Source organism: Salvelinus alpinus, chromosome 20 (genome assembly GCF_045679555.1).
Source record: "Salvelinus alpinus chromosome 20, SLU_Salpinus.1, whole genome shotgun sequence".
Taxonomy (NCBI): Eukaryota; Metazoa; Chordata; class Actinopteri; order Salmoniformes; family Salmonidae; genus Salvelinus; species Salvelinus alpinus.
In genome coordinates this window covers 12188727-12201046 of record NC_092105.1, presented here as the reverse complement: position 1 = coordinate 12201046, position 12320 = coordinate 12188727, and the positions used below count along the sequence as shown (strand labels likewise).

General features: G+C 41.8%; 1 protein-coding gene across 12 annotated transcripts in view; it reads left to right on the top strand.

The window, feature by feature from the left end:
* Positions 1 to 12320, top strand: part of LOC139546309 (PTB domain-containing engulfment adapter protein 1-like) — a 185449-nt gene that overhangs the window by 144107 nt on the left and 29022 nt on the right. For all 12 annotated transcript variants that reach the window (XM_071354529.1, XM_071354537.1, XM_071354539.1 and 9 more), the window contains one exon: positions 9268 to 9364. In XM_071354529.1, coding sequence (XP_071210630.1) covers positions 9337 to 9364 — 28 coding nt within the window. In that variant the 5' untranslated portion in view covers positions 9268 to 9336. The remainder of the gene's footprint in view (positions 1 to 9267; positions 9365 to 12320) is intronic.

The window sequence follows — 12320 nt, the reverse complement described above, 5'->3', positions numbered from 1 at the left end:
CTGTCCCAGACTCTTTTGAATATTTATTTCTCGCACAGAATAGAATTGGTCGACTTTTGTACTATGGGGGATAGTAGATTGACAGACTAGTGATTTTGCTGTTTGTTAGGCCTACTCATCTTGTTGGCTGACAAAGTAAATGTGGACAGTTCTTCCAATATCTTCAATATGCACCTCGGAATTGGATAAGGACGCACACCGTTGTCATGTCTTTGACATCATTAAATTGAAGACTGTTATTTTATCAAATCAATTCTCTGTAATTATTATTACGTGATTAAACTAATCATGTAAATGTAATTAACTAGGAAGTCGGGGCACCAAGGAAAATCTTCAGATTACAAAGTTCTAATTTTCCTAACAACTTTTCAGATATTTTAATATCTGATCAATTAGTCTTCTAATTAATTAATTATTCTTTACCTCACGTTAGTCTCATTCCAAACGTCGTAAATTGTTGGTTATCTGCACGAACCCAGCATTTACCATGAATCATCCGTACATCAATTGTCTTAATCATTTATTTACTAACTAACTAAATAATCACAGAGATGCATAAACAAACAAACAAGTAGGGGATGTTCCCTAGTGGGCTAAACCGATATGACGGCTTGGTGGACAAAGGGAAGTGGGTGTGGGCTGAGGAGGGCGGGAATTACATGAGTCACAGTTGATAATTATATTGATTGAAATGCTAATCCTTTGCACATGAACGCTCACTCATTCCGGAATAATTGCAATCAATATATATTTACGCTCAGTGTTTCATCATGATCTCTGTTGGAATCGTCCGTCTTTCTGTTGGAAAGTTCATCTGATCGTCTCTCTGCTTCCATGAAGTCTTTCGTGGTTAGAATGGATACCTCAGAGTACCATTCAGAAATGTTGTTATAGAATAGAAGTTTCGGCGGTTGTCGGTCTTCGCATTCAATGGTACATTATTTCTAACTGCAGACTAGTAATTAGTATCGAAGAGTTGCTCTTATTCTGTCGTGATCAATAGTCTCAGAGTTTAACCATTTGTTATGTTTAGGAATTCAAGAACCATTACAACCTTAGCTTATACTGAGGTTTTTGTGGTCTCTACTCAAACCTTTGCTTCCTCAGCTGACCGAGGTATGCATGGTCTGAAGGGGTTTCTTCAGGTGGGGTTTTTATTTGTAACAGCAGAAAATGGCTGTCCCATGAGCCAGATCATGTTTGTGCTCACGGGGGCGGGCCAATGACTTAGTTAAACTTTGAAGGGAATACAATTCTCTCACGTTAACGGTTCAACATAACCGTACATAATTTCACATAGTTTCATCTTTACTCATTCATTTTATACAATAATTAGACGCAAACCTCATAACAGAGGCTCCTGTATAAACAGAGTTATGGTAATGTGGCTGTATTGTCTTTCATGAGGTCACAAACATGAAACAAAACGGACCGGGTCGTAGCTGGCTACTCCACCGACCGTTTACACATTCTCCAAAACATGGATATTGTTCAGTTCTCAAGTTCTGTGATGTAGAAGAAGTTATTTTATTCTACTGTGAAACTCTCTCTATACTGCCTGGCCCTGAGGAGAGAGAGTCTCCTCCGGGAATTTACGACCTGAGATAACAGAACCTGGGTTTGAGAGAGAGAACGAACTCGCTATACCCAAAGAGGGCCACGTCATGACAGAGATGTGTCCGTCTTAACTTATAACCTGTACGGAGAGCAGTGTGAGTGAGAGACACTTCGGATTGCGCAGCACTTAGGGAGAAGGGCACAACTGCTACTGGCTGCAAAAGGCATGTATGTTTAAGGGTGCATTATGGCCACAAATGGGATGCCAGCGTGATATTTGAGGCAATATGAAGTGCTTATCAAATTGTGAATGAGAGACTATTGGAGTGTGTACAGCCTGTGTGAAAAAACAAAGCAGAGCTCATGCCTTTCAAGTGACTTTTTTCAAATCATCATGCAGCCTTACAGTAGCTTGCGAAAGGATTCACCCCGCTTGGCATTTTTCCTATTTTGTTGCCTTACAACCTGAAATTAAAATTGATTTTTGGGGGGTTTGTATCATTTGATTTACACAACATACCTACCACTTTGAAGATGCACATATTTTTTTCTTGTGAAACAAACAAGAAAAAGACAAACTGAACTTGAGTGTGCATAACTATTCACCCCTCAAATTCAATACTTTGTAGAGCCATCTTTTGCAGTAATTACAGCTGCAAGTCTCTTGGGGTATGTCTCTATAAGCTTGGCATATCTAGCCACTGGGATTTTTGCCCATTCTTCAAGGCAAAACTGCTCCAGCTCCTTCAAGTTGGATGGGTTCCGCTGGTGTACAGCAATCTTTAAGTCATACCACAGATTCTCAATTGGATTGAGGTCTGGGCTTTGATTAGGCCATTCCAAGACATTTAAATGTTTCCCCTTAAACCACTCAAGTGACGCTTTAGCAGTATGCTTAGTGTGATTGTCCCGCCGTAAGGTGAACCTCTGTTCCAGTCTCAAATCTCTGGAAGACTGAGACAGGTTTCCCTCAAGAATATCATTGTATTTAGCGCCATCCAACATTCCTTCAATTCTGACCAGTGTCCCAGTCCCTGCCGATGGAAAAACATCCCCACACCATGACGCTGCCCCACCATGGTGTTCTTGGGTGATGAGAGGTGTTGGGTTTGCGCCATCTAGAAGAAAAAGAAACGCACACTTATTTAGGTGAGGTGCTGGCTAGCAGAGTAGAAAACTTGAAAATAAAGGAGAGCCGCACACTCTAGGAGCTCAGATGCAAAAATGTAATATCCAACGTTTCGACAGGCAAGCTGTCTTCATCAGGGTATAATCACAAACACTGCAGGGTGACTCATTTATATAGTGTCAAAAGACACACAGGTGTCTGTAATCATAGCCAAGTGTGGCCTAATATCATTGGTTCATTCTCAAATATTAAAATGGCATACAAAGAACAGCATACAAAAAACAAATGGATAGCATACGATCATAGATTCATTTTAGACTACACAAGCTTACAAACAATTATAATGGCATAAGTCACAATAATCACAAGAATGGCTTCAGATCAAAGTCTACGTTGAGACCGAAGGGAGCAAGGGTCTTTAAATAAAAGTTCCAGGCAGCCTCTCGTTTTAACAATACATTATCAAGGTCACCCCCTCTCCTAGAGGGGCATGTTCGATGCCAATATAATGCAGAGACAAAATCGAGTGGTTTGCTTCCAAAAAGTGAGCCTCAACTGGGTAAGTCAAGTTTTTGCACCTAATGGTGCTACGATGCTCTGAGATACGTACTTTTAATTCGCGCTTTGTTTTACCCACAACATTTTTACCACAAGGACATGTTAAAGATAAATAACTGCCTTAGTAGAGCACGTAATAACACGTTTGATTGGGAGCAATTTCCCTGTTTGTGGGTGTTTGAAGGATCTACATTTATAAGTAACATTGCATTGAGCACAGCCATTACACTTGTAATTTCCATCCAGTAGGGGCGCAAATAGACGTTGTTCAGGAATATCTTGGGGTGATAAATCAGTGTACCAATTGGTCTCTGAGATTTCTGCCCCGCGAGAATACGACCAAGGGAAGGCCCGAAGTCTCGGTAATGTGTTTATCATAGGATTTTAGAATGTGCCAATGTTTGTGAACGATTCCCTTAATTTTTTCAGAGCACTTTGAATAGCGGTAGTTAGAGTTTGTGCCAGACATAGCGTTTTCCTTGATGGCAAAAAAGCTAAATTGTAGTCTAATCTGACCAGAGTACCTTTTTCCGTATGTTTTGAGAGTCTCCCAAATGCTTTTTGGCGAACACCAAATGTGTTTGCTTATTTTTTTCTTTAAGCAATGGCTTTTTTCTGGCCACGCTTCCGTAAAGCCTAGCTCCGTGGAGTGTACGGCTTAAGGTGGTCCTATGGACAGATACTCCAATCTCCGCTGTAGACCTTTGCAGCTCCTTCAGGGTTATCGTTAGTCTCTTTGTTGCCTCTCTGATTAATGCCCTCCTTGCCTGGTCCGTGAGTTTTGGTGGGCGGCCCTCTCTTGGCAGATTTGTTGTGGTGCCATATTCTTTCCATTTTTTAATAATGGATTTAATTGTGCTCCGTGGGATGTTCAAAGTTTCTGATATTCTTTTATAACCCAACCCCGATCTGTACTTTTCCACAACTTTTTGTCCCTGACCTGTTTGGAGAGCTCCTTGGTCTTCATGGTGCCCCTTGCTTAGTGGTGTTGCAGACTCTGGGGCCTTTCATTACAGGTGTATATATACTGAGATCATGTGACAGATCATGTGACACTTAGATAGCACACAGGTGGACTTTATTTAACTAATGTGATGTCTGAAGGTAATTGGTTTCACCACATCTTATTTAGGGGCTTCATAGCAAAGGGGATGATTACATATGCACTTACCACTTTTCAGTTTTTAATTTTTTTTAATTTTTTGAAACGACTGCTTTTTATTTCACTTCACCAATTTGGACTATTTTGTGTATGTCCGTTACATGACACCATGTAATCCACCAAGGGGGATGAATACTTTTGCAAGGCACTGTACAATTTATTAAAAATCAAAACATATAGCCAAACATTTGTAGAACAACTAAAGTTACATTAATAACTGTATATTAAGCATGGAGGAGTACCTATTTCTTTATTAACCGCTCAACACAGAATAGCCACATGTGCGCACTCCCTCAAATTGTTTAGGAGATAATATTTCATTCAGCTTTATTCAATTGTATTCTTCATACTATAAAATAATGCCACAGAATTTAAGCTAATCTCGTCTGCTAAATGAACTAGTGTAGCCCACAGCCATTTTGCGTAGCCACATCAGGACCTAACATAAGGACAACTGAGTATGCTATTCTTTTCTTCTGAAGTAGACTACATTACCTTCATATCATGCTTCTTTTTTATTTATTTAATTTATCTTTTATTTCTTATTTACAATGACGGCCTACCCCAGCCAAACCCGGACGATGATGGGCCAATTGTGCGCCGCCCTATGGGACTCCCAATCACAGCCGAATGTGATACAGCCTGGATTCGAACCAGGGACTGTAGTGACGCCTCTTGCCTCTCGTGTGGAAGCCAGGAGATGCTAAATATGTTTATTAATTAACGGTCAATTACTGTGAGACCGACAGTTATTTGCTTGATAATCACCGGCTAATTACATTTTGTGACCTCAACAGCCATAGCCAGACGCACCGGTTTGTGTCAAGAACTGCAAGGCTGCTGGGTTTTTCACACTCAACAGTTTACCGTGTGTATCAAGAATGGTCCACCACTCAAAGGACATCCAGCCAACTTGGCATAACTGTGGGAAGCATTGGAGTCAACATGGGCCAGCAGCCTGTGGAACAGTTCTGACACCTTGTAATGACCCATTTGAAGCGGTTCTGAGGGCAAAACTGTGTGTGTGTGGGGGGGGGGGGGATGTTGGTTTAACTCAATATTAGGAAGGTGTTCCTAATGTTTGGTTTACTCAGTGTGAATACTTTCTGAAGGCACTGTATCTGTCAGTGTCACAGAAGATGGCATAGCACATGTTTAACTGTGCTCTTGGTCTGCTGCAGTGTCATGGTCAATTGTGTGATGCTGTGTCAAATACAAATCATCATATTCAGTATCTATGTACTGTACATCTACTCATCGTATGCATTCTCTGTTGAGCATCTGAATAAGGTTTCTAGAGCATATTCATGTCTTCCATGAGATCTTCAGTATGACACATTACACACAATGGTCAGTGTCATCCTCATTGCATACAATTCAGCATTGAAGGACTACTGTAGCCGGATGCTATATTATCCATCTAGAAAGGAAGTTGTCGCCCTTCAGTTGGATCAAAGGGATACATAACAAAGACGGGAGCCTTTTTAATTACATCTTTTTTTTAATGGACTTTTCAATCATATGGACGGTTCAATTCTGTTCTGTTGTTTGATTCACAACAGCTGTTATGTCTGGACAATAAAGTCATTTGTATCCTTGGGACTCATCTGAGACATTTTATTTGGTTCCTTAGCAGAATATTTATCAGAATATGTTTGCTTTAAAGTGTAATGCACGTCATGAGTAAAATTAGTTATATCAATGCTTCATTCCATTTAAGTTTTGCAGGAGTGGATGTTTTGAACGGAAACATATCGAGGTATAATGAAGTTGACTCAGAAATGGGTTTCTACCTTTTCCCAAAATCACTGGCTGAGAAGGGATTCTATCACTATGGAAGGGACTTGATCAATACTTGTAAGGAAAGAGATAAAGAAAGAAGCAGCAACTGTCAAAATAATTGAGTCAACCTATTCTGAGGCCGAACTTACTTATGTATAGTAGCTATCTGTGTGAGTTAAGAACAGATTTTGGAAATTGGCATTTCAAATCCAATTTCAATTCGTCACATGCGCCGAATACAACAGGTGTGTAGACTTTACAGTGAAATGCTTACTTACGAGCCCCCAGTGCAGTTTGAAAAAATACGAATAAGAGATAAAAGTATCAAGTAATTAAAGAGCAGCAGTAAAAAATAACAATGTATACAAGGGGCTGCCGGTACAGAGTCAATGTACGGGGGCACCGGTTAGTTCAGGTGGTATGTACATGTAGGTAGAGTTAATTAAAGTGAATATGCATAGATGACAACAGAGAGTGGCAGTGGTGTGGAGAAGGAGGAGGGGGGGCAATGCAAATAGTCTGGGTAGCCATTTGACTAGATATTCAGGAGTCTTATGGCTTGGGGGTAGAAGCTGTTTAGAAGCCTCTTGGACCTAGACTTGGCGCTCCGGTAACGCTTGCCGTGCGGTAGCAGAGAGAACAGTCTATGACTAGGGTGGCTGGAATCTTTGACAATTTTTAGGGCCTTCCTCTGACACCGCCTGGTATAGAGGTCCTGGATGGCAGGAAGCTTGGCCCCAGTGATGTTCTGGGCCATTCGCACTACCCTCTGTAGTGCCTTGCGGTCGGAGGCCGAGCAGTTGCCATACCAGGCAGTGATGCAATCCGTCAGGATGCTCTCAATGGTGCAGCTGTAGAACCTTTTGAGGATCTGAGGACCCATGCCAAATCTTTTCAGTCTCCTGAGGGGGAATCGGTTTTGTCGTGCCCGCTTCACAACTGTTTTGGTGTGCTTGGACCATGTTAGTTTGTTGGTGATGTGGACACCATTTTAAACCTTGGAATGTTAATGTGCTCTTAATGCTTTGTTGTATAATGTCTTGATTCCTCATTCTCATTCATACATACTCAGTAAAAAATGTTGGGGAGAGATTGCAAGGTTGCAACCGAACTTTAAGTTGAGCTTCTCCTCCTTATCGCCATTCACCTTTGGTATTAAAAGTTCTCACTTGGTTGGGATCATCAGCAAATGGTCAAAGAGAGCATGTACGTACTGTAACCCGATAATGCCTTTGCCTATTCACTGTTCATACATGTACGCTATATCCAGCAGAGTTTAATATGACAGCATTGAACCTCGCTTTATGTGAAAGCTACAACTTTTTCATGACTTTGCTGATATAAGAAGTCTTACGTTTTGCTACAATAACTAATCTACTTTGGTTGGATTTATTCGGGCAGCCACCGACAAGCATATAACCCCTTTCTCCCAGTAAGGTTATGCTGTAATGCAACAGATTGTGGCAAAAATAAATAAATAATAAAAAAAATCCTGAAAATGGTCTCAAGCGATATTTACTGTTACTACGAAGTCGACCAGCAGTAGTTGATTTCTTTTGACCTTTGACCTGTTTTAGTGTGATATATCGACAGTGACTAACAAGTCTAGCCGTCAAAAATACCAAAATGGTCAACTCCCCTACTCAGATGGTAAATGACTTTAACCCAAAGGTAAACACAAGGTGTTTTTCAGGTGGGCCTAGGTTTTCATCGGTGGATATTCTGACTTCTTAAACATTGGCTTTCTGTCAGAGGGTGGGTTTCCTAAATCACAGGCTGACTTCAGACATTAGTTAGTTGTTTTTTTTTGTAGAATTTTCCAGGTTATAGCCTACTACCATGTGCGCTTTGCTGTGCTTATAATGTGAATAAATAGCCTAATTGTTTATTAACATTTTAAGCTAAACGTTCTAAGATGTTGCATCAGCCACATTGCATAAAAAAATATATGCTAAGGGTTGTATTAATTTGGGATCTATCGCATCCCACAACTGTCCCAGACTCTTTGGAATATTTATTTCTCGCACAGAATAGAATAGGTCGACTTTTGTACTATGGGGGATAGTAGATTGACAGACTAGTGCTTTTTCTATTTGTTAGAACTACTCCTCTTGTTGGCTGACAAAGTAAATGTGGACAGTTCTTCCAATATCTTCAATATGCACCTCGGAATTGGATAAGGACCCACACAGTTGTGTCACCGATGTGTCTGTCTTAACTTGTAACCTGTACGGAGAGCAGTGTGAGTGAGAGACACTTTCGGATTGCGCAGCACTCGGGGAGAAGGGAACAACTGCCACTGGCTGAAAAAGGCATGGATGTTTAAGGGTGCATTACGGCCACAAAGGGGATGCTGCCGTGAAATTTGAGGCATTATCAAGTGCTTTTCAAATTGTGAATTAGAGTGTGTACAGCCTGCGTGAAAAAACAAAGCAGAGCTCATGCCTTTCAAGTGACTTTTTTCAAGTCGTCATTAGTCTCATCATGCAGCCTTACAATGTATTAAAAATCAAAACATATAGCCCAACGTTTGTAGAACAACTAAAGTTACATTAATAACTGTATATTAAGCATATAGGAGTACCTGTTTCTTTGTTAACTGCTCAACACAGAATAACTGCTCAACACAGAATAGCAAAATATATGTGCGTACTCCCTCAAATCGTTTGGAGAAAATATTTATATTTTTCAGTTTTGTTTAATTGTATTCTTCATACTATGAAATAATATAAAATAATTCCACAGAATTATAAACTAATCTTGTCTGCTAAATGAACTAGTGTAGCCCACAGCCATTTTGCGTAGCCACATCAGGACCTAACATAAGGACAACTGAGTATGCTATTCTTTTCTTCTGAAGTAGACTACATTTTATCTAAAGATCATGCTTCTTTTTCATTTATTTTATTTAACCTTTATTCAACTAGGCAAGTCAGTTAAGAACTAATTCTTATTTACAATGACGGCCTAACCCCGGCCAAACCTGGGGTAGGCCGTAGGTAGTAACATTTTCCAGGTTTTGTTTGTTGAGGGTCTGATATTTTAAAGGATTCTGAAACGTTTTGTTTTTTCCTTCCAGGTGGAATATTCCAGGTGGTATATTGGCAAATACACAGGAGGGATCTCAAAGACACAAGGTTTTTCCAGTATGAACCGGGCTTTTAACAGGAAAAAAGGTAAGCACTCATTTTGTTTCTCTTCCACATTTGTTAAGCAGATTAACATTAAGCCCAGATCTACTTCAGATCATATTACGTCTCATATTATGGCTCAGAGATTTCTAAGTCAAGTAGCCTTTGTTCAATGAGCTACTTGTTCTTATACCTGGAGCTAACAGGCGTAATCTACATAAGCACCGTGGTACTGAACATGTCTGACTTGACTGTTGCGGTTTCGCAACAGCATCTTGTTGTACACTGCTCAAAAAAATAAAGGGAACACTTAAACAACACAATGTAACTCCAAGTCAATCACACTTCTGTGAAATCAAACTGTCCACTTAGGAAGCAACACTGATTGACAATAAATTTCACATGCTGTTGTGCAAATGGAATAGACAAAAGGTGGAAATTATAGGCAATTAGTAAGACACCCCCAAAAAAGGAATGGTTCTGCAGGTGGTGACCACAGACCACTTCTCAGTTCCTATGCTTCCTGGCTGATGTTTTGGTCACTTTTGAATGCTGGCGGTGCTTTCACTCTAGTGGTAGCATGAGACGGAGTCTACAACCCACACAAGTGGCTCAGGTAGTGCAGTTCATCCAGGATGGCACATCAATGCGAGCTGTGGCAAAAAGGTTTGCTGTGTCTGTCAGCGTAGTGTCCAGAGCATGGAGGCGCTACCAGGAGACAGGCCAGTACATCAGGAGACGTGGAGGAGGCCGTAGGAGGGCAAGAACCCAGCAGCAGGACCGCTACCTCCGCCTTTGTGCAAGGAGGTGCACTGCCAGAGCCCTGCAAAATGACCTCCAGCAGGCCACAAATGTGCATGTGTCAGCATATGGTCTCACAAGGGGTCTGAGGATCTCATCTCGGTACCTAATGGCAGTCAGGCTACCTCTGGCGAGCACATGGAGGGCTGTGCGGCCCCACAAAGAAATGCCACCCCACACCATGACTGACCCACCGCCAAACCGGTCATGCTGGAGGATGTTGCAGGCAGCAGAACGTTCTCCACGGCGTCTCCAGACTCTGTCACGTCTGTCACATGTGCTCATGTGCTCAGTGTGAACCTGCTTTCATCTGTGAAGAGCACAGGGCGCCAGTGGCGAATTTGCCAATCTTGGTGTTCTCTGGCAAATGCCAAACGTCCTGCACGGTGTTGGGCTGTAAGCACAACCCCCACCTGTGGACGTCGGGCCCTCATACCAACCTCATGGAGTCTGTTTCTGACCGTTTGAGCAGACACATGCACATTTGTGGCCTGCTGGAGGTCATTTTGCAGGGCTCTGGCAGTGCACCTCCTTGCACAAAGGCGGAGGTAGCGGTCCTGCTGCTGGGTTGTTGCCCTCCTACGGCCTCCTCCACGTCTCCTGATGTACTGGCCTGTCTCCTGGTAGCGCCTCCATGCTCTGGACACTACGCTGACAGACACAGCAAACCTTTTTGCCACAGCTCGCATTGATGTGCCATCCTGGATGAACTGCACTACCTGAGCCACTTGTGTGGGTTGTAGACTCCGTCTCATGCTACCACTAGAGTGAAAGCACCACCAGCATTCAAAAGTGACCAAAACATCAGCCAGGAAGCATAGGAACTGAGAAGTGGTCTGTGGTCACCACCTGCAGAACCATTCCTTTTTTGGGGGTGTCTTACTAATTGCCTATAATTTCCACCTTTTGTCTATTCCATTTGCACAACAGCATGTGAAATTTATTGTCAATCAGTGTTGCTTCCTAAGTGGACAGTTTGATTTCACAGAAGTGTGATTGACTTGGAGTTACATTGTGTTGTTTAAGTGTTCCCTTTATTTTTTTGAGCAGTGTATTTACCTCCATCTGTCCCACCACTCCAACTCCCGGGTTGTCACTAGTTAACACAGACACAAAGTCATAAACCCCACCTATTTCTACAATTTCTCTTCTTAAAATCAGATTTGACATTTAACCTTAACCCTAGCCTTAACCACACGGCTAACCTTATGCCTTACCCTTACCTTAAATTAAGACCAAAAAGACTGTTTTCATGATAAGGCCAAAGACCCTGCTGGACAATTTTGGTGCACAGGGTTTTCTAGTGATATTTGAGCTTGTAATTTCCTCCGGCCCTGTCAGACACACAATGAGTAAATAAAGACAGTAATCAGGCTAGACAGACCACTTCTCCTGCTTCCGATTACATTACCTTTTCATGGACAATATTTAAATGCAGCTTGGCTCGAAGGTACTCCAATACTGCCCCTACTGTAATTTTTATTGGGTTTTACTTTCTCAGGAATATAAGTTGATACTTTGTCAATATCATCAACTCAGACTCTGGAGGGTGCGTTTAAGGAGTCTATTGAGAGGTTTGGCATAACAAAGAAGTTATGGCTTTTCAGCTGACGCAGAAAGTAGTCAGTGAAGTGTTCCCCAGGCACAGTGGCTGTTTACCATTCCCTGCCTCGTAGTGATGGGCCCACAAATGCCTCCAAACATACTTGCACCCTGTCCAGTTCTGTGTGATTGTAGAGAACTACAGAGCCATCTGGCATAATAAAGAGAGCATTAAAGTCTTTCAGCAGAGGACAAAGGTTCCTCCGAACCCTCCCCGAACAAAACAGACATTTTACCCCATAGCAACACAGAACACTGGGCTTTTGGAGACAACCGTTCATTACCAGAGCATTGCTCATAACTGATAAGGGGCTTGGTAAGAAAATAGAAAAGGGTATCAGTGTTTTCCATAAGCGCCGGCCGTCGGCTTAATAGCCAATAACACGCTACTGTTCCACTTCATTAATTAACTAGGCTTCTTTTAATTTTGAAGTTTCAATTCGTTAGTCATAAAAGTCAGTGTAGCCTTCTCCCGCTAGATTGAATGATATGCATGTTCTGGTGATCTGTAGATAGAACAGGCGCCTGTCAGTCACAAAGCCAGCAATGACAGGGGCACAGTACTGGTTGTTGTTCTGTCCTACCTCTCAATACCTGT